Consider the following 22763-nt stretch of genomic DNA (forward strand, 5'->3'; position numbering starts at 1 on the left):
TTGTTTTAAACCACTGAGTTTATGGTAATTTGTTATAGTAGCAATAAGAAACTAAAATGCTCAATATCCTTCTAGTAAGCTCCTTGTTTTATTTTTTTAAAGATTTTATTTATTGATTGATGAGAGAGAGAGAGAGAGAGAGAGGCAGAGACACAAGCAGGCTCCATGCAGGGAGCCTGACGTGGGACTCAATCCCAGGTCTCCAGGATCAGGCCCTGGGCTAAAGGCAGTGCTAAACCGCTGAGCCACCTGGGCTGCCCTCCTTGTTGTTTTAGTATACTTTTTGCTTAAGTATGCCTAAATCAATTATTGTTGCTTGTAACCAGTAGACAAGTAAGTCCCAAGCCTCCACCTTTCTCTCTCAATCCCATATCCTGCTTCCACACCCCAGATTTCTGTTTGTTCAATCAACCTGCGGATCACTCTTTGCTAGAATCTGAGCCCAAATTAGCAATGGGAATTTGCCCTTGTTGATAGACTTCCCACATGCCAGCTGGCTGCTCATCTGGTCTCCTCACTGTCCCTTGACCCAGATTCCTTATCTCAGTGCTTCTCCCACGTTTTAAGTCACCCTGATCCTTGTCTGGGACCCACCTCAACCTTTTCCACTTATCACTTTGCTAGATGGTGACTCACTAGTGTTTTTCTTCTTGTCATACTGGGTTCGAGACACAGACAACTACTTCTGTGAACTTCCTCCAGTGCCTGTTAAACCCCAGTAGGAATGGCTAATTCTAGAGCATAGCATCAGCTAACTGCTACTTTCTGCAGCAAGTTCAGACTCTGTCTGGGCAAATCACGCAATATAACACAGGCTCTAAGTGACTGATTTTTCAGGGTAAGCCATAAATAAGCAGAGGCTGGGATCATTCCAACCAGAATTTTATTTCATCTAAAACTCTTTAATTAATCCTTCTTTCTTATTTTGACCTAAAGACACAAATTCTCAAAGTACTGATGAGAGATGAAAGAGTAAGTATATTCTGTAAGAGTAAGTATATTCTGTATCCTTCTATAATTGGTCTGAGTTAGAAAGGAAAGCACAAGAAGGCATTTGATGGGGCAATTTCCTACCCGCTAACCTCACTGGGACTTGTTTCAGCTCTGTGAAATGAAAACTCAGTGTGTTTCCTTTTTCCAAGAACATTTGTCACTCCAACAGGTTCACCAGAATTGCGGGAGGTACAAATAAACCATCCAGGATGGGCAGCTGACTCCAATCTGTTCTGGGAGCCCACCTTAGTCCTATAAAAGATGAAGGGCTGACGTGCTGATTCCTTCTGGGCAGCCAGGTTGGTAAGTTTCTTCTTCTACAAGGTAAAAGATTAGACAGTACAATCTCTGAGAGGGAGAAAACCCAGCATGTGTGCTCTTGGAGCACAGAATCAAATAGTAGGGCAGGAAACTCCTACCCAATGCTTTCAGAAAGGTGAATGTCCCTGTTATATTGACCAAGATAAGAATTTGTAGAAAGTGAGAGGCATTAGGATCTTGGCCCTTCACTTTGGGGTGCCTGAGGGTAAATGAAATTGGGCTAGAATGCTCACCTTCAGCTGAAGAGATGGTTGGCTTTGTCTTCTGTCCTTCTCACAGCAGAGACAAAGCTCTCCTTTACAGACTGCCAAAAGAATTGGACTTCCTTTCTCCTTAGAGGCTGAGCTCAGGGAGGAGGCCAAGACAAAGAACATCTCTGGAAAAAGACAATCAGAAACATGATTGATGTCTCTTCCCTGTCAGTCCCCAGAGCAGGGAAGAGACCCTTCTATCTTCTGGGGTTTCAGGCATGATGTGTAATCCCTCTCCCATGACTCTGTGGTGAAAGTCCCCCTCCACTAGTCCAAGCCTCCTCTTCTTCCATTGTCTGGCTCCTTCCTTCTTTCATCCCTTCCATAAAGGCTTCCCTCAGATTTGTTCATTGTTACAAACTCTCCATCCAAATCCTAATGGTCCCTGGGGTTCCTCTGCTGTACTGCCCACTTATCTACCACCTCCAGGAGCTGGAGGTGTCCCACAGGCTGAGCTGAGCCCCTTACAGGAAGGTCTTAACCTGGCTGTTAGGACAGAAAACACAACCAAGACTGACAGTCACCTGGGCGTATGTAGGTTTTAAATGGAACTGCTCTGAGGGTGTCGCAGTCCAGGACCAATACTTTGTGATCTCGGTCATGAATGCTGAATTTCTCTGGGTATGAGACTTTCACTTTTGGACCTAGATCAATATAATCAGATATCAACACTTCATACTGAGAATGGAAAACTCAGTCCTTTCTAGCACACATGCAAGTGTCCCAGCACCAACTCTCCACCTGCCTGTGGCCTCAAACATCACAGCCCACTGAAGATTTCCCCTGCCCCCAGGCTTTCTACCTCACTCTGGACAAGCAATTCAGCATGCATGCAAGCACATGGGTTATCCATTTTCACAGATGGATCCTATCCAATCTCTGTCACTTACTGCTTTGGGACCTAGGAAAAGTTACTAAATCTCTCCAAACCCCAATGTCTTCACCCGTGAAACAGGTGTAGCAATAGCACCTACCTGGTATGGGTGTTGGAAAGATTAACATGCTTACTCAAATAAGTAAAACTTAGCCAGGTGTCTGAACCATATAAAGATCTCAGTACATGTTAATCTTTATTCTTTCCAACCCTACTTCCTGCAGCCTCTCACTAGGGGCATCATCAGCAATGCCTGAGATGGAACAAATCCTTGCACTGGAGGGCCAGGTGGAAGAGTGGGGGGTGAGAAATTAGACAGAAAGTACCTTAGGAGCTAAGAACCATACACTGATAGCCATCTGAAGGGTGACATTTTATGGCCATGGATGCCTGCACCCCACAGCTTTAAGATGCTGATTGTTTAGGGAGACACCGAGACATGCTCTGTAAGTTGCATTTCCAGCACTAGCATTGGGCTGTTTGCCTCTTAAATATTTCCAAAACCTGTCATTCTGTTACTTCTGTTTCCCTCCTATCACACACTGACTTGGGCCTCCCATCATCACGCACTGAGGTTTGCACAGTATCCTCTTAGTTGGTGTTTTCTCACATCATTCCTGACGCCATATGCTTTCTTCAGAGTTCCTTCTCAAGGCACAGAAGAGGTATAAGTGGTTTTAACATATTTTTCTCTAGGGAGTCCACTCTCAAACAACAGCAGGAGCAACAGCAGCAATGGTAGCAGCAGTAGTGCTTGACGCAACCTCCCTCACAGAGTCATGGGAGCTTGCCATGTACCTGCGTGCACTCACTGCCAGTTTACCAGGGAGGAAGCTCACCTGCGGGGGACCTGGGACTCAGGCTGAGGTCTCCTGACTCTGCCTGTGCAGAGGGTGGTGGCGGGGAGCCTTAAACTTGGGCAGACAGATGTTACAATACTTTTAAATTCCAGCATCTGTCACTTACTACCTGTGTCACCTGGGGCAGGTACCCTCCCTCGCTTCCTCAGTTTCTGTACCTGAAAAGTGGTAATGTTAACAATTTCATCTGTGGTTACTGTGAGGTTACACTAGCGGTTCATACTATAGCCTGTGAGAAGGGTCTAGCCCAGAGCTCAGTGGCAATGGCACTAAGTGACATCGGTTTCATGGTCGCCCCCTGCTGGCCAAGTTTCTGTTTTTCAGAAGTTCTCTGAGGTCAGTTGCCCACTCCATGGCAATAGTCAGAAGGATCTGGAAGGTTCTTTTTCTTCTCCTGTGCCATTCAGCAAATATGTGCTACCTGCACCTCTCTGTAAAGATAGAGATCCGCCCAGGGCTCTTCTTTCTTATTGACCCTCCTGAGATTCACTTCTGTAAAGGAAAAGCCTCAGCCTCATCCCAGCACCCTTAGGTGTCCCCAGTCTCTGATCCTCCTCCTTCCCTAAGCAAATCCCACCCCCAACCCCACTCCCTTCCTCATCCCTTGCCACCCTCATCTGTTCACCCAGGGGCCTTACATGAGTGGGCAGAGCTTATGGAAGTGAGGCTTGGGCCTGGCTCCAGGGGACTTCTGGCCAAGTCTGGAATCAGAGACAATGAGGTTAGCACATGCAATTGGGATGTTCTAAGGATTTAACATCAGAGGTCATTGAATGCTTTACTTCTTTTTTTTAAGATTTTATTTATTTATTCATGAGAGAGAGAGAGAGAGAGAGAGAGAGAGAGAGAGGCAGAGACACAGGCAGAGGGAGAAGCAGGCTCCATGCAGGGAGCCCAACATGGGACTCGACCCCGGGTCTCCAGGATCGCGCCCCGGGCCAAAGGCAGGCGCTAAACCGCTGAGCCACCCAGGGATCCCCTTTACTTCTTTTTGTGTGTGTTTTGTGAACACTAAAGCAGAGAGACAATAATAATATTAAAAATAGTTATCATGGTTGGGGCATCTGGATGGCTTATTTGGTTGAGTGTCCTACTCTTGGTTTTGGTGATCTCAGGATCATAAGATCAAGCCCTGCGCTAGGCCCTGTGCTTAGCATGGAGTCTGCTTAAGATTCTCTCCATCTCCTTCTGCCCCACCCCTTCTGTTCCCCTGCTTGTGTTTGTGCCCATGTGCTCTCTCTTGCTCTCTCTCTCTCTCAAGAAAAAAAATTTCCATGGCCAAAAATGGTGGAAATGGAGATGAAATAGAACTAACTCAGTTTCTGAATGTGGAAATTGCTAGAGTCCTGACTTATTAAAAATCTATGTATTCACAAAAACAAACACATAGATCAATGGGACAGAATAGAAAACCAAGAAATGGCTGCATGGGTATATGATCAACTAATCTTTGACAAAGCAGGAAAAAATATCCAATGGAAAAGACAATCTCTTCAACAAATGGAGGTGGGAAAACTGGACAGCAACAGGCAGAAGAATGAAACTGTACCACTTTCTTATACTATACACAAAAACAGATTCAAAATGGATGAAAGACTTAAATGTGAGAAAGGAAACCATCAAAATCCTAGAGGAGAATATAGGCAGCAACCTCTTTGACCTCAACCATAGCAACTTCTTACTAACATGTCACCAGAGGCAAGGGAAACAAAAGCAAAAATGAACCATTAGGACTTTATCAAGACAAAAAGCTTCTTCACAGCAAAGGAAGCCATCAACAAAACTAAAAGGCAGACTATAGAATGGGAGAAGATATTTGCAAACAATATATCGGATAAAGGGTTAGTATCCAAAATCTACAAAGAACTTACCAAACTCAACACCCAAAAAATAAATAATCCAGCTAAAAAGTGGGCAGAAGACATGAATAGATGGCTAACAGAAACATGAAAAGATGCTCAACATCACTCACCACAAGGGTAATACAAATTAAAACCACGATGAAATACTACCTCATGCCTGTCAGAATGACTAAAATAAACAACACAAGAAACAACAGATTCTGGCAAGGAGATAGAGAAAGGGGAACCCTCTTGCACTGTTGGTAGGTAATGCAAACTGGTACAGCCACTCTGGAAAACAGTATAGAGTTTCCTCAAAAAGCTAAAAATAGAACTACCCTATGATCCAGCAATTGCATTACTAAGTATTTATCCAAAAGATACAAAAATACTGGTTCAAATGGGCACGTGCACCCTGATGTCTATACCAGCATTACCAACAATAGCCAAATTTTGGAAAGAGCCCAAATGTCCATCAACTAATGAATGGATAAAGAAGATGTGGTATACATACACAATGAAATATTACTCAGCCATCAAAAAGAATGAAATCTTGTCATTTGCAATGATGTGGATAAAACTAGAGTGTATTATGCTAAGTGAAATGTCATTCAGAGAAAGGAGAATACCATATGATTTCACTCATATGTGGAATTTAAGAAACAAAACAGATGAACATAGGGGAGGGAACATTGGGGGGGGAGAGAGAGAGGGAAACAAACCGTAGGAGACTCTTAACTATAGAAAAGAAACTGAGGGTTGATGAAGGGAGGTAAGTGGGGGAGGGGCTAGATAGGTGATGGGTATTAAGGAGGCCACTTATTGTGATGAGCACTGGGTGTTATATGTAAGTGATGAATCACTAAATTCTACACTTGAAACCAATTTTACTATATATGTTAACTAGAATTTAAATAAAAATTTCAATAAATGGTACTGGGAAAATTGGACAGCCACATGCAGAAGAATGAAACTAGACCACTCTCTTGCACCATACACAAAGATAAACTCAAAATGGATGAAAGATCTAAATGGGAGACAAGATTCCATCAAAATCCTAGAGGAGAACACAGGCAACACCCTTTTTGAACTTGGCCACAGCAACTTCTTGCAAGATACATACAAGAAGGCAAGAGAAACAAAAGCAAAAATGAATTATTGGGACTTCATTAAGATAAGAACCTTTTGCACAGCAAAAGAAACAGTCAACAAAACTAAAAGACAACCTACAGAATGGGAGAAGATATTTGCAAATGACCTATCAGATAAAGGCCTAGTATCCAAGATTTATAAAGAACTTATTAAACTCAACAGCAAAGAAACAAACGATCAAATCATGAAATGGGCAAAAGACATGAACAGAAATCTCACAGAGGAAGACATAGACATGGCCAACAAGCACATGAGAAAATGCTCCACATCACTGGCCATCAGGGAAATACAAATCAAAACCACAATGAGATACCACCTCACAGCAGTGAGAATGGGGAAAATCAACAAGGCAGGAAACAACAAATGTTGGAGAGGATGTGGAGAAAGGGGAACCCTCTTGCACCATTGGTGGGAATGTGAACTGGTGCAGCCACTCTGGAAAACTGTGCGGAGGTTCCTCAAAGAGTTGAAAATAGATCTTCCCTGCGAGCTAGCAATTGCACTGCTGGGGATTTACCCCAAAGATACAGATGCAGTGAAACGCTGGGACACCTGCACCCCGATGTTTATAGCAGCAATGTCCACAATAGCCAAACTGTGGAAGGAGCCTCGATGTCCATCGAAAGATGAATGGATAAAGAAGATGTGGTCTATGTATACAATGGAATATTCCTCAGCCATTAGAAACGACAAATACCCACCATTTGCTTCGATGTGGATAGAAGTGGCAGGTATTATGCTGAGTGAAATAAGTCAATCGGAGAAGGACAAACATTATATGGTCTCATTCATTTGGGGAATATAAAAATAGTGAAAGGGAATAAAACAGAAAGGAGAGAAAATGAGGGGGAAATATCAGAAAGGGAGACAGAACATGAGAGACTCCTAACTCTGGGAAACGAACAAGGGGTGGTGGAAAGGGAGGTGGGTGGGGGGTGTTGGTGACTGGGTGACGGGCACTGAGGGGGGCACTTGATGGGATGAGCACTGGGTATTATGCTATATGTTGGCAAATTGAACTCCAATAAAAAAATTTTAAATTAAAATTTAAAAAAAATTAAAATAAAAAATAAATAGAAACTTGAAATTTAAAAAAAACTAAATTATATGTGTTGCAATAATTCAGAGGATTTAGTATACATTGTCTACATTACTCTGAGAATAATCTGGAGGATACTACCTGATAAAACATTAAGTTTGAGAAATGCCCGAATGAAATCTCTGGCCATTATCCAAACAACCCTTGCACATTAAGAGCACATAGTACCGGGCAGCCGGGGTGACTCAGTGGTTTAGCACCACTTTTGGCCCAGGGCATGATCCTGGAGACTTGCGATGGAGTCCCACATCGGGCTCCCTGCATGGAGCCTGCTTCTTCCTCTGCCTGTGTCTTCCTCTCTCTCTCTCTCTCTCTCTCTCTCTCTCTGTCTGTCTCTCATGAATAAATAAATAAAATCTAAAAAAAAAAAAAAAAAGCACATAGCACCAAGGGAAGAAGAAAACCCAAATCCTGTGCTCTAGTATAAAGATTCTATAGTCTCGGCCTTCCTAACTATTTGACTGTCTAAAGCAACTCTTCTTCTCACCACTCTGAGCCTTGTTTTCCCTGTCTGTCCCTCCAGCTCTGACAGTCTGTGCTTCCAGGAAGTAGGAGGACTGCACGTTGGTGAGAAAGGATGGGGGAAGGTAGAGCTGTCCCAGGCCTGTTTCAGACAGAAATCCTCAGGATTCTGTTGGGAGCCAGAGTAAGGTTCTTCCCCTTCCACACATGTCACCAACAAACAGAGGCAGAATTAGGACATGGCCCCAATGTCACCATTTGGAGTTCTCTAGAGTTGGGAAATTACAGTATCTGGTGCTTATGCCTTCCTGGTGCATACTTCTGCTGCCTAAGGAACAGAATGTCCTTTACAGCCACCACATGGCCCATATTCCAGGAATAGGGCTGGTTCCAAACCTCTCTGTTGGCAGATCCACATTTGTTACACAAATGTCCTATTTTTAATTTGGGAACTCTGATTGCCATGTGTGAGTTGAAGGCTCAGGGGCTGGGCCTCTGTCAAGTTACAGGCCTCTCCCTTCACACTCCATGCATTAGTCATTTAGGTTAAAAGCCTCCTCTTTTCATCCCCCTTGAGCCAATGCTCAAGTGCCTTCCCCCCTGGGGCACTCAGAAGTCCTGAGCCAGGGTCATTTCCCATCCCAGACTCAGACAATCCCTCCCACCACTTGGCTTTCTCCTCTGCCTGAGCAGGCTGGGAGGGAAAAGGATGCATTTCAAGGATTCAGAGCCATCCAGTTGGTGAATCAAGACTTCAAAGTTCTAGATCTTTGGATCAAGGTGATCTGTGTATCTAACCACCCTATGTACCTGCGCACCAGTGGCAAAGCTTCATTTCCCTTCAAGGATTTCTCTTGTCAAATTCATTTACCAGGGAAATTCTCAAAGGTCACTTACCATGCAAGGTCAACAGGGAAGAACAAGTCTGTGCACAGACCTCACAAGGTCTTACTTTAGGAGTTATTTTTTGGCTCTTTATGGATATTTGCAAGAATCTTACCTTCTGAGCAGCCATGGGGCTCATCTCTTTCCCAGTCTTCAGATTCCATCTTCACTCCTGAGTCCTCCAAAAATGACATTTTTAACGTGATGAAATGACTCAACAGGAGCCTGGGATGAAGGGCAGGACCTGAGTAGACAGGAAGGAGATCAGTCTACTGATCTCTGACCCCAGGAAACCTTGCTGGACTCCCCTAGTGCTGAATGGGTCATCAGCCTTGCTCTCTGCTTAGAAATGTTTTGTGCCCTTGTAGAGCTGGACCATGCCTCTTCTATCACTCCTTTGGTTTTTGCCCCTCCAAAGCAATGTTTTGCAAACTGTAGGTCACAATATCATTTTTACAAATCTTGACACTTTATAAAAATGAAATAGGAATTTCAAAGTGTATTGTGCCAGTCCTAGGGTTGGCAAACTACAGCCCACAGGCCAAATATGTCCCACTGCCTGTTTTTTTTTAAATAAAGTTTTACTGGAACATAGCTATGTCCTTTTTTACATATTGTCTGTGGCTGCCTTCTAGCTTCAACAGCAGAATGAGTATTTGAAATGGAGATCTTCTGGTGAGCAAAGCCTAAAATGCTGACTATTCCAACCTTCACAGAAAAAGTTTGCTGACCCTCTGCTGTAGTCTAATCTTTGCAGAGAAAGGCAGTTTCTTTGCAGCCTCTCTTCATGGAAAACTGAGCCTCCAAGTTCGTAGGAGGCTCAACTCCTAACAACACAAGATTTCTTTCCTGGAGGGGATGAGTGTAGCTTGGAGGAGAGAGATTTCTAAACACTCCTCAGTTCATGAAGAACTTTCCCCAACATTAGTTCAGGACAACACAGTGAGGGAAGTGAGGCAAAAATTAGTATTTCCATTTTACAGATGACCTGAAGGTAAGTGAATTCTCAGAGGTCACAAAACTCTTAAGTTTGCAGAGATGGGCAGTTTATGTGGAAACCCAATCCTTTGAGAAGGACTTAGGAGTGAGACAAAGGGAACTAACTAGTTTTGCAAAAATTAAAAATAGCAAGGAAGAGCTCTAGGGCTTGGCATCAAAGGCAGGGAAGGAGAGGGGTGGATGATCACTGAATGGTTCAAGGAGGGTGAGACACCTGATAGGTCTTTAAGGGCATGGACAGCCACTATTTGAGTTTCAGTTGTTACTTGGCTGCATCCCCTAAATCTAGAAGGCAGAGAATTTGGCAGCCACATGATCAGAAAAAGACATATCTAGCAGAAATATAGTTTCTCAAATACATGAAGGCAGTAGTGAGGACAGAATGATGCCCACAGGCTGGAGCACATAGGATATCTCCATGAGCCACTATGGAATTTGCCATAAAAAAAATTAATGCAGGTGGCTTCCACAAAGCTCCCTGGAGAAGCAGTACACTCACCCATCTGAGATAACTCTTTTTTCACCTAAGAAAACTCAAAATGTAGAGGGTTCCAAAATATTTTTTTCTGAAGACCAGTACTTTCTAGATTCTAAAGTCAGTCTTGCCTAGAATCTGAAATCAGAGAAGGCTAGCATTATCAGGGTTTCCAGGTTTCCTAAGCTCTCCATTGTCTACCTGGCTCTTCGGCAATGCTCTGCTTATTGGCAGAAGCCCTCCAAGAAGACATCAGGCTGCTCTTGGGGCTGAGAGCAAGGTGTTCTGGCCAGGTATCAGAGATAATATTTAGAAATTCAGGAAATTCATAGAAGGTCATGCTTCTGGGAAAAAAAGGTAGGCAGGGCCAGATGCCGTTCTGCTTCCCCATTCATGTCAGTTGGCCTCTTAAGCTGGAGTCAGTACCACTTACCTGAGCCAAGGATCCCCAAGTTCTGGTTCCTGGAGCTCACCTTGTCTTCTCCCTTTAGGATCTCTGATATGGAGAGGCCAGATCTGGTCCTTATTTTAAAGAATCGGTTTGGGAGTGTATATGCAAATGTAACAGTAACATTCCTTTATCCAGTAATAAACAACATCTTAGATTATCAGTCATACTCATTACCTGCTATGTCCTACACCAAGGAATAAACAAATTCCTGTGGAGTAGTGTCACTCTGCCAAGGACTATGCCACATCCATTCAACACATTTCAAGGCACTTAAGACAGACTGGGTGGCTGCCAGTCTAGTCTGACAGCGAGGGTGTAGGAAAGAAACATGAATGAAAAGAAAGGGGAGACGCAGGGTCTGAGCTGGACACTGAGCCTGGGGAGGAGCAGGTGAATCCCTGTTCTCATGCTGGTTCTTTACTCCAGTCCCAGAGTTCAGTTCGGTGGGGCCTCACATCCCAGAAGAAAATATCCTCCTTTCATCTCTCCTTAAAGAGCACTCCAGGATGTCACTGATACCCCCATCCACCTCTTCTCGGTTCACTCTTCTTCAATGGTGACATGCAACACACCCCCAAGGGACCTTTCTTGATCAAGCTCACCAAGAACTGGCTTCTCCCTATAGCCTGTTGGCTATTTACTTGCTTTACTTATTCTTTTTTTTTTTTTTCATTTTGTATTTTGCATTGCATTTGCTCTTGTCATTTAACAAGTACGCTTGTGCTTTACAATGCTAAAAACAGCTGGTCCATTCAGAGGAAAATCCACATGACCAAGTAAGATCATAGCTGCTAGGGCACCAGCAGCAGCACAACAGCACAGGAGCAAGAGCAACAGCCACAGCAGTCTACTGCTCGCTCTCAGTGTGCCAGGCTGGGCTAAACCCACTGCATTACTTAACTCCCTTAATCCTGTGCTCATCCTGGGTCTGGGTGCTGTCCTCTCAGCTTCCACTGTAAAAGGCAGTGCAGTTTATAAAGGCTACGCAATTTCCCCAAGATCACACACCGAGTTCCAGGCAGCCCAGGTGTTTCTGAGAACATACCAGCTCCATCTTTCAAAGACTAAGACTAGGGTCTTATCTTCAGATCTTTCATGCTCACATCTACATAACAGACAAATATAGGAATGTGTCTAAAAAATTATTTGGTAACATTATTTCCTATTTACAATGTATCCTGCCTTTTCTATTTTAACATTTTATTTAAATTCAATTTGCCAACATGTAGTAAAACACCCAGTGCTCTATCCCACCTTTTCTACTTCAGACGATATCTCTCACTCTCTGTCTCTCTCTCTCTTTTTTATTTTATAGGTAGGCTCCATGCCCAATGTAGGGTTTTAACTCATGACCCTGAGATTAAGGGTCACATGCTCTACTGACTGAGCCAGTCAGGTGCCCCAATATCTCATATATCATTTCATCTCATCAATACTTTTCTATAACATTATTTTTAATTGATAGAAGGTATTTCATTATTGGCCTAAAGATCTGAAAAATGTAATTCACTTGATAGCGGGAATAAAAATCTCTAATTTGTCTGTTAAATGCCTAATAAAGAGAGATCTTTGGAGAATTTTTTGATAAGCCTCTGGGATGGGGATGAGATTTTGAAGGAAAATATGAAATTAAAAAAATGGGAAACCCAACTGAATATAAATTCTGTTGTCCAACAGTCAAAGAATTGGAATGTAATTTTGAAATTGGTTTGATTCCTACATCCTGCATCACCAGAGGATGCTAGCACTTCTCATGAGTTGTCCACACATACAGTGCATTCTCCGTTCTAGAACTAGCCATTCCTGAGAAGCTGCACAGGGCTAGGGGAACAAACCCAGTTGCAGATGCCCACAGGAGATATTCAGTCTGGTGTTCAGAGCACAGTGTCCAAGGGAGCATGGGAATGCCCTGTCTCTGCAAGCATTTGGTGAAGGAAGATGGGAGTGAGTCCCACATAGGTAGCACCAAGCCCTAACAGATGGCAGGAGCATAGCAATAAGGAATCCAGGTCAGGTGGTAGCCACATATCCAGCTGAGCATCCAGCCAGCATCTGAGAGCCCTATCAGCAAATAGCAGCAGCTTCATCATTGGCATGAGGTTCAGAAGACTGGCAACTTTTAAGAAGCCACAGTGTTAAGCAGTGAGTAGGACAGAATCCAGAACAGAATGCAGAGTAAGAAAGTAGAGGAAATTATGTAATTTCATGTTTGCTGTAAGAAATTTTTGGAAGTCAGTAAAGGGATGGTTGCAACCCCTTTTATTAGTGTTGCTATTAACTAACTAACATCTCCTGACTACCAATTTGCTCATTTCAACCTTACATTTTCCCACCAATGTCTGTATGTAAATGTTTGATATATATTGATATATATTCAGCAGATGTTATGTATAGTATAATACACCTGACCATGAGCAAGAAGAAAGATGTATTAATTCTATTGAGCAGATGTTCTCTATCCTCAGTGGGTTTTTTGTCATCTTTTTTTTTTAATTGAGTCTTTTTAAAATCTATTTATTCATGAGAGACACACAGAGAGAGAGAGAGAGAGGCAGAGACACAGTCAGAGGAAGAAGCAGGCTCCATGCAGAAGCCCAATGTGGGACTCGATCCCGGGACTCCAGGATCACGACCTGAGCCAAAGGCAGATGCTTAACCGCTGAGCCACCCAGGCATCCCACTTTTTGTCATCTTGTTCTATCAATTATGTAAGAGGTATATTAAGATCCCCTACTATGCCACAGACATATTATTTTGGTCTCTATTTTAGCATTATATATTCTGAAGCCATGTTAATTAGGTGCATATAAACTTCTATTTTTTATATCTCTCTGGTGATCTGAGATTTTTATACCTAAGGACAGACCCTCTTTATCTCTTTATCTCTTAGAATGTTTATTGTCTCAAAGTTTACTTTGTCAGATATAGATGGCTTCTTTGAATTAGTATTTGTGTGGCACATCTTTTCCCGTCCTTTTCCTTTCCACCTCCTCCACCCTTATGTTTTAGATGAATCTCTTGCAAACAGCATGTAATTGGATTCTGTTTGCATTGTGTAACCAGGCTTATCATATAAACCACTTATGTCAACTCTAAAACATCATGGATCATTTGCCACATCAATATTTTATAGATCAAGAAAGATAAACACCACCAATTAAACCATGACATGGCATCTCAACAATGGCACTATGAAGTGTATAAATTGATCACACCTGCTTCTCCTTGCATCAAAGTTTTTTTCATCAATTCCAAAGGATTTGGCAAATTCTCCTGTTTTATACTGCACATATCTCAGAAACAGACCTTCATCCAAAAAAAAGGAATTGCTTCACTAATATTACCTCTTTCCCTACTACTCGGTTTCATGCAAGTCAGAGGGCATCTTTTGGAACATTTTCAACAGAAATTAAACTTAATACATGTAATAATAATGATCCACAAAACTCAACTGATGACAAACAAAGGGGGGTCTGACACAGCAGAGCTCATGTGATGCCATAGTCTACCACATGCCTCCCAATTTTAGAAATGTAAATATATGAGTAAATATGTGTCTTAAAATCAATGAAACAGAGCATTTGCGTTTAAAAACCTACCACTGGGGCACATGAGTGGCACAGTCAGTTAAGGATCTGTCTTATGAGCCCAGCTTAGGTTAAGGATCCCAGGGTCCTGGGATCAAGCCTCACATCAGGCTCCTTGCCCAGCAGGAAGCCCACTTCTCCCTCTACCTGTTGCTCCCCCTGCTTCTGCTCTCTCGCTCTCTTTTTCTGTGTCAAATAAATAAATAAAATCTTTAAAATAAATAATAAATAATTTTTTAACCCCTACCAATGTTATGGTGCTTTATATTCATTACTCCTATTCTGTTTCTTCTCTCTCTTCTTGCTTTCTTTTGATTTGAATATTTTTCATCATTCCATTTCTCTCCCTCACTAGTTTGAAATTTATATACTTATTTTCTATTCTTTTAGTGCTTATCCTAGAAATACCCCCATATATCCTTAAATTATAAAAGACTAATGCTAATGAATAACATTATCTTCCCCTCAGACAATCCAAGGATGACAAAATTCCATTTCCCTCAACTTCATCCAATGTATATGCTTCCACTGTCATATATTTTAATTTCATATACTTTCAAAACTATATGATAATACTATTATTTTACTGCATGAATGTTAACTTACTTTTGCCCATATATTTAGTATCTTCTTTGCTCTTTATTTCTTCTTAAATCTATACCTTCTATCTGGGATCATTTTCCTTTTACTGAAGTATGTTATTTTAGGCTACACTGTCTAATATGGTAGCCACCAGTCACATGGGACAATTTAAATGTAAAGTAAGTAAAATTGAATAAAATTTAAAATTCAGTTCCGTGGTCTCATTAGAGACACATTTCAAGTGCTCATTAGCCACAAGCGTCTAATGGCTACTGCAACAGCAAATATAGAGAACATTGTCATCATCTTCAAAAGTTGTATTGGATAGTGCTTACCTAAAGTTTCCTTTCCTACAGATCTTATGGTAGTAAACACCCTCTGTTTTTGTTTAGCTGAAAATATTCTCATTTTACTTTCATCCTTGAATTCCTAAGTTCATCATTACCAGAAGAGAAGCTCTGGTGTGTACGTAGCCTGTATTGAGATATTTCTAAGGTCTCACTGTCCTACCATTCGCCTCAAGGAACATTCAGTCTTTGCCAAAAGGCAATCTTAAAAACTCATGTGGATCTTGGATTTTTTTTTTCCAGAGAACAGTCTTATCCATGGGGTCGGAAATAAGTAAAAGGCCACTGCTGTAGCTGGGAATAAAGAAGGAACTAAGTGGGATTGTCTGGGTGAGACTGAAAAGGCAATCATCACTAATTACATTTTTTCTGTCAGAAAATGCATCTTACATCCCAAACTCACTCACATATGAGTATTGGAAGCTTCAGGGAGTCTGTGGCCACTGTCCTCCAGGAAACTGTTAGAATGTCTAATTATATAACAGCAGGAAAGCACGAAATACATATGACTTGTTAAAATAGCAAACATTAAAAATGTGTGCTCAAAAAATTTAAGTTTGGGTGACTATGATTTAAAAACTACACATCTTGGGATGCCTTGGTGGCTCAGTTGTTGAACATCTGCCTTTGGCTTAGGGTGTGATCCTGGGGTCCTGGGATTGAGTCCCGCATTGGGCTCTCTGCAGGGAGCCTGCTTCTCCCTCTGCTTATGTCTCTGCCTCTCTCTGTAAGTCTCTCATGAATAAATAAATAAAATCTTTAAAAAAAAAACCTACACATCTTTTCTATTTTGGGGGAGGGTTTAAAATATAGAATTAAATGCAAAATGAAATTTACTGAATGTAAATTTTAAATATAAAATTGTTTAAATTAATTTAACTTATTTTATCTATTCAGCAGACTGTAACAAAGGAATCCAAATGTACTAAAAAGGTATGAAATAACCTCACTGCAGGGAGTGAGGGAGAAAGGTGCTGACCTAAAGTAACTTTGGAAATGAGTGGAGCCCATAAGCCCAAAGGCAAAGGAACTGTACATACACCTGCTGCATGCAGCTGGTCAAGTTTCCCATGGAGTGTTGAGTACAAGTGAACAACTTTGAAACCATTATACATGGGTACTGGCACTTAACGATTAAGCAAATGAATAGTGGATGGTACCAGCCAGGTTTCTTACTGTTACAGTGAAAGTTTACAGACAAGCATGGGTAAAAGGTTGAAGTGGTCCATGTGGTAATGAATTAGAATTAGAGACATCAGCACAAACTCAGGTTTGCTTGATATAGTACAGAGAGCTACATATAAAAATATTTATAAATATGTATATATGCCTGGGTTGGTATACACATGTATATTTCCTTGATTGGTCAGCTGGGAGAGCTTAGAAGCAGTGATACCCAGTACAACAAGCATATTTAGTGCCCAGCTGATAGTTTTTAGTACTATTTTCTAATAAAAAGAATCAAGGCTCCTTGGGAAAAATGTCTGAAATTCTATGACTGGGTCAGGAAATGTACAGGATGAGCCTAGGCACTCTGTAGTGACAGAAAGTAAAAAAGGCAGGGGGGCAGTAATTGGGTATGTCAAAGGGATCCCAGAGCCAACTGAAAGGGTTCCCAATGGCCAAAGGTGGAACAATTTGAGCAACAAAACAAATAATGTTGCATTGGATTATAACTCAAAGTATAAAATAAATATCCATGAGTCCATACTAATATAAATAAATGATCCAAAAATAAATGAGGGAGAAGAGACAAAACTCTGCACAGGAAATCCAAATAATTTATGCATAGACTTCCTCCCGCAAAGAAGTGGAACATAACTCCTCACATCTTAGGTGTGGGCTGACCCATATTGACCCCTTCCAAAGAGTACAGTGTTAAAGGCGGGGCGGGGGGGAGTAATGTAACAGCAGAGTAATCTGGAAAACACTTCCTCAGTCAGCTGATCAATGGTTGGAATAAACATTGACAAGTCATGTTGATAACATGTAATTTTGATATGATGTTATGAGACTGGTACTTTACCTCAATGGTCTTCCTCCCATAAACCTGTAACTCCAGTTTAATCATAAGAAAAATATGAGGCAAACACCAATTGATGGAAAATCTACAAAATACTCAAACTGTCCAAGTCTTTTAAACAAGAAAGTCTGAGAAACTGTCACAATCAGAAGGGGCCTAAGAGATGGCATGACTAACTGTAATGTGGATGAGATCCTAGAACAGAAAAAGGACTTTAGATAAAAACTACCTAAATCCAACACTCGTAAAACAATCAATGTGATTCATCATATCAGCAAGAGAAAAACCAAGAACCATATGATCCTCTCATTAGAGGCAGAGAAAGCATTTGACAAAATACAGCATCCATTCCTGATCAAAACTCTTCAGAGTGTAGGGATAGAGGGAACATTCCTCGACATCTTAAAAGCCATCTACGAAAAGCCCACAGCAAATATCATTCTCAATGGGGAAGCACTGGGAGCCTTTCCCCTAAGATCAGGAACATGACAGGGATGTCCACTCTCACCACTGCTATTCAACATAGTACTAGAAGCCCTAGCCTCAGAAATCAGGCAACAAAAAGAAATAAAAGGCATTCAAATTGGCAAAGAAGAAGTCAAACTATCCCTCTTCGCCGATGACATGATACTCTACAGAGAAAACCCAAAAGCCTCCACTCCAAGATTGCTAGAACTCATACAGCAATTTGGTAGCATGGCAGGATACAAAATCAATGCCCAGAAATCAGTGGCATTTCTATACACTAACAAGGACAAACATTGTATGTTCTCATTCATTTGGGGAATATAAATAATAGTGAAAGGGAATATAAGGGAAGGGAGAAGAAATGTGTGGGAAATATCAGAAAGGGAGACAGAAAATAAAGACTCCTTACTCTGGGAAACGAACTTAGGGGTGATGGAAGGGGAGGAGGGCGGGGGTGGGTGTGAATGGGTGACAGGCACTGAGGGGGGCACTTGACGGGATGAGCACTGGGTGTTATTCTGTATGTTGGTAAATTGAATACCAATAAAAAATAAATTTATTAAAAAAAAACAGCCTAAGAAACCAGAGACAAATAAACTTAAAATGGAATTTTGTTACTTACAAAAAAAGAAAAAAAACTACCTAAATCCAAACAAACTCTACACTTGAGTTAATAATGATATATCTATATTACTGGTTCATTCGTCATGACAAATGTGGCCTAACAGTGTAAGATGTTAACAACAGAGGAAATTGGGTGTGGGGTATACAGGAATTCTCTGAACTATCTTCACAACTTTTCTATAAGCCTAAAACTATTCATTTTTTTTAAACATTTAATTTTTTAAAGTCCATATGTCTTCTTATACTTTGGGGGTTTGGATCACATGGCACATATTCATTATTTTTAAGATAATAACAATGAATGCAAATTCTCATGCCCCTATACCCCAAGCTTCTGATTTAGCAGGCCCAGGGTTAAGCCCAGAAGTAGGCTATTTTACAAAGCTCCCCCATGTGATTCTGGTGCAGGTACTTCAATTTGGAGAAACACCACCTCTTCCTGATACGTTTTATTTAAAAGTGCAATAAAATGTATAACACAGCTGAGAACCATTTGGGGCAATTAGGACCTAGCAATCTGCACTAACAGTGTTTGGCCTAGCCTCAAATATAGACAATGGTCAGCATTCTACTATAATAAAAATAAAAAAGTAACATGGCCCTGAACATAGAGAACAACAGTAGTAGGAAGGAATCCAATACACTAAAAAGACAAAAAACAAAACCTGTAGTTGCTTTTTCAGCACTGCTAATTCATTCATTCATACATTCATTCATTTTATTTTTAAAAACTTATGTGAATGAGGCACGATGCTAAATGCAGGAAATAAAAATGGTGAGCAAAGGCAGACACCATTCTTACCCTTGAGGGAACTGTAGCCTAGTGGGAGATACAGACGTCAACTGAAGCTCCACCACAGCAAATGTAAAACAATTCTTAGCCCAAGTGCTATGAAGGAAATGGGCCCAGCTCATCATAGGGACTTTAGTCAAGGAGAGAGGGAGGGTTTCTCTAAGCAAGTGACTCTTCAACTGAGATCTAAAGAAGACATAAGGTTTAACTAGCCCAAGAGGGGAGCTCCTTGGGGTCATAATGTCTCTGTTATTAATGTTAGAATAAGCAAAACTGTGTAAAGGCAGAGCAAAGAGGACTCTGCAAATTGCTGCATCTCTCTATCTGGCAGGTCAACACGTCTCACAGACACCGCATCTGTGTGCCATTAATCTTCATGCTTTCCTCCCCCATCAGAGGAAAAGGATCACTGCTCCAGAAGCAAAGAGCCCATGGCACCTACTTTCTTCCTCTCCCACTCAACCCACTCCATCCTCTGGCATCCATAAAGCCAGTTTCCTGACGAAAATTAAAATAAACTGTTCATGAAGGTCTATTTGTAAGATAAGGCTTTAAGCACATCCAGGGCATTTTACTACTCAGAATTCAGCAAAAAATGGAAGATTTCATTTTCCTTCCACCATCTACCCATGAACTGCAATTACCTTGAGATTCACCAAGAATAAGAGCTGTGAGGTGGGGGTATTATGAGCTCCTCTCAGTATTTCAAAGTATCATAAAAAAAAATACATATTTAACTACATTTAGGCCTTTCAGGTTAACCCAGAAATTAGGTCTCTGCTTTTAGGTGGAATTGGCTCAACTCTGTACTATAGTCTGATGATCTTGTATTAAGCAGAAGTCACCATTGACCATTGCATGGTTTTAGCACATGATTTAAAACATAAATTCTTGATTAGTAGTGCAGTTTGTTTATAAAAATCTATCAAAATATACTGTGGAGTTAGAGGGATAAAAGCATAATTCAACAAGATTCAGTAGTTGTAAAAACTGGGAATGTTGATACAGCAGAGAGAGCTGGTTTTGTTTTGTTTTGGTTTTTTAAAAGGTTTTATCTGTTTATTCATGAGAGACACACAGAAAGAGGTGGAGACATAGGCCAAGGGAGAAGCAGGCTCCCTGTGGGGAGCTTGATGTGGGACTCAATCCCAGGACCCCAGGATCACGACCTGAACGAAAGGCAGATGTTCAATCACTGAGCCACCCAGGCATCCCAGAGAAAGCTGGCTTTGAATGCTGACTCCATCTGCTCCAGCTCTGTGAACTCACTCACTTCAGTCTTTCTGACTCAAATTTCTCTTCTTGTAAAGTAAGATCATGCTGGGGCACCTGGGTGGCTCAGTGGTTCAGTGTCTGCCTTTAGCTCAGGGCGTGATCCTGGGGTCCTGGGATCAAGTCCCACATCAAGCTCCCTGTAGAGAGCCTGCCTCTCCCTCTACCTATGTCTCTGCCTCTCTGCATCTCTCATGAATAAATAAACAAAATCTTAAAAAAAAAAAAAAAGTAAGATCATCTTGGCCTCTCTAAGTGGTTGTAAGAATTAGAGGTACAGGACATAGCACAGGGCCTGAGCAATGGTGGATAGTTCAGAGGTAGAGTTTTGATGATGATGATGATGGAGAAGATGATGATGATAGTGACAAAGACTATGATGATGATGATGGGAATGGTAACAGTAATGATGATGATGGAGATGGTAATAGTAATGGTGATAATGAAAGGGATGAAGATGGCAATAATGATAACTTCCCATTTATAGAGATTCTGGATCAATTGGTTTGGGATGAGGTACAGGCAATAGTACTAATTTAAAGCTCCCCCAGATGACTTTAATATACAGATAGGGTTGACAGTCACTACCCTAGACTAGCAGGGTTTAAACTCTTTGATCTCAGGACCTCTCTATACTCTTAAATATTATTAAGATCCCAGAGAAGTTTGTTTTAAACAAAATTTTAAAATACAAAAACACATATACACATCTTTCATTAGCCATCAGAGCAATGACATTATTATATGTCATATAGCTTCTGGAACACTCCCCTGGAAACACATTAAAAATCGAGAGGGAAAAAGGTAAATAATGCCTTATATTGTAATAAGAATAGTTTTGACTTCATGGACCTCCTGATGCTGTCTTACACTTTTTTTTACACCTAGGTATTGCCCTCTGCACCCTCCACTTCCCCCAACATTGCATACACACACGGACCCCAGCAGCCTCCATTCCCAGCATCTCCACCACACCTAGAAGTAATCACACCCACTGGTTCTCAGTCAATACAATACAATCATATTCCACATAGTCTGATAGATGGAGCATTAGAAAGAGTCTGGGCTGAAGCTCTCCTCAGCTCTGGCTTCTTTGAAACAAAACACAAAAGATTTGCAAAGTAAATAGTGTAAACAAGATGGCAAGATTTGCATGGGCAAATAAACTGTTTTTAAATGCACCCTCATATTCTTTGGAACCAGACTAGACCCAGCACATAACTGCATGACCAATCACACATTACCTTCATCACTGGCAATAAGAAACAGCGCACTGTGGGCTGAACCAGTTGAGTAGCAAAGGTTGCAAATTGGCTACCTGTGGGAAAGATTAGAGTCACAGACAAGTTCATCTGGCCCATAAGTGTTATTTCAAAATATGGATTGATTCCTAACATTAAAAGACAAGAGAGTTCACATTTTTAAAAATCTGGATTTTTGCCTTTTTTTGTTTTTACCCTGACAATACTAAGGTTTTGTTTCCACAGAGGGCTGGAATGGAGTGGTAATGCCCCTTCAGGTGGTAGTTCGATTTATTTCTTACCTCAACTCACTTCTTTCAATTATATCACTTGCCATGCCCATTAGCTACTGTATTTAGTATTATATATTCTTGGAACTAATATGACAGCCTTTGTTTAGAAAATTCACAGATCCTGAAGTCCTCTCCTTTTGTTTAAGCTATTTTAGTAAGGTTAAACTCACTCCATTTACACATGAATCAGGATTACTATACTCTCTACTATCTAGAAGCTCTTCTGAGATATGATGGGTATTAAGAAAGCCTCCAAGAAGCCAAGAGAGTGGGCATAAAGTCCACTGCAACTTTTTCCAGGTAAAGGCGTCACACCTGACCAATTTACTTCTCTCACACACAATTCTATAAACTGTTTTCCCATCAGGTTTTCTAGTTCAAAGATGAAAATAATTAGGAGAAAAAAATTTCAGTTTGTGAACATAAGAAGAAATCTCTTCCCTCAAACCTACCCTTCCCAAAAAAACAGTTCAAGGAATTTTTTTCATCAAGATTAATGATGGATATAGGAGGAAACAGTCTTCCCAGCTATAAAGCCACAATGATTAGATAATATGGTATTTGTAGAGGAATAGACACAAAGATAAATGGAACATAACAGAGAACTCAGAAATAGACCCACACAAATATGTCTAATTAATTTTTGAGAGAGCAAAAGTAATTCAATGGAGGAAAAACATCCTTTTCAATAAATGGCGCTGGACAATTAGACATCTACAGGCAAAAAAATTAACCTCAACCTAAACCTTAACCCTATATAAAAATTAACTCAAAATAGATCATGGACTTAAACAAAATATAAAACTATAAAACTTCTAGATAAAAATGGAGACAATCTTTGATACCTAGGACCACACAAAGAATTTTTAG

At 41.0% G+C, this 22763-nt stretch overlaps 2 protein-coding genes across 3 annotated transcripts in view; both read right to left on the reverse strand.

Moving 5' to 3' along the window:
• The window catches only part of IL36G (interleukin 36 gamma), a 47951-nt gene extending 46267 nt beyond the window's left edge, over positions 1-1684 (reverse strand). Inside the window, exon 1 of the mRNA XM_072770198.1 lies at positions 1548-1684. The gene's annotated coding sequence lies outside the window, so the exon portion shown is untranslated. The remainder of the gene's footprint in view (positions 1-1547) is intronic.
• IL37 (interleukin 37) lies at positions 867-21627 on the reverse strand. 2 transcript variants are annotated; one of them, XM_072770196.1, is made up of 6 exons: positions 21604-21627; positions 8854-8982; positions 3938-4000; positions 2090-2209; positions 1548-1690; positions 867-1310 (listed from the first exon to the last, which is right to left on the reverse strand). In XM_072770196.1, exons 2-6 carry the CDS (start codon positions 8930-8932, stop codon positions 1071-1073), a joined length of 645 nt encoding a protein of 214 aa, XP_072626297.1. In that variant the 5' UTR covers positions 8933-8982; positions 21604-21627; the 3' UTR covers positions 867-1070. The 2 variants fall into 2 exon arrangements, with proteins under 2 accessions (XP_072626297.1, XP_072626295.1); XM_072770194.1 differs by lacking the exon at positions 21604-21627 and adding an exon at positions 10646-11223.
• Between the last annotated feature and the right edge of the window lie 1136 nt (positions 21628-22763).

The sequence above is a fragment of the Canis lupus genome, chromosome 12, assembly GCF_048164855.1.
Source record: "Canis lupus baileyi chromosome 12, mCanLup2.hap1, whole genome shotgun sequence".
Classification (NCBI taxonomy): domain Eukaryota; kingdom Metazoa; phylum Chordata; class Mammalia; order Carnivora; family Canidae; genus Canis; species Canis lupus.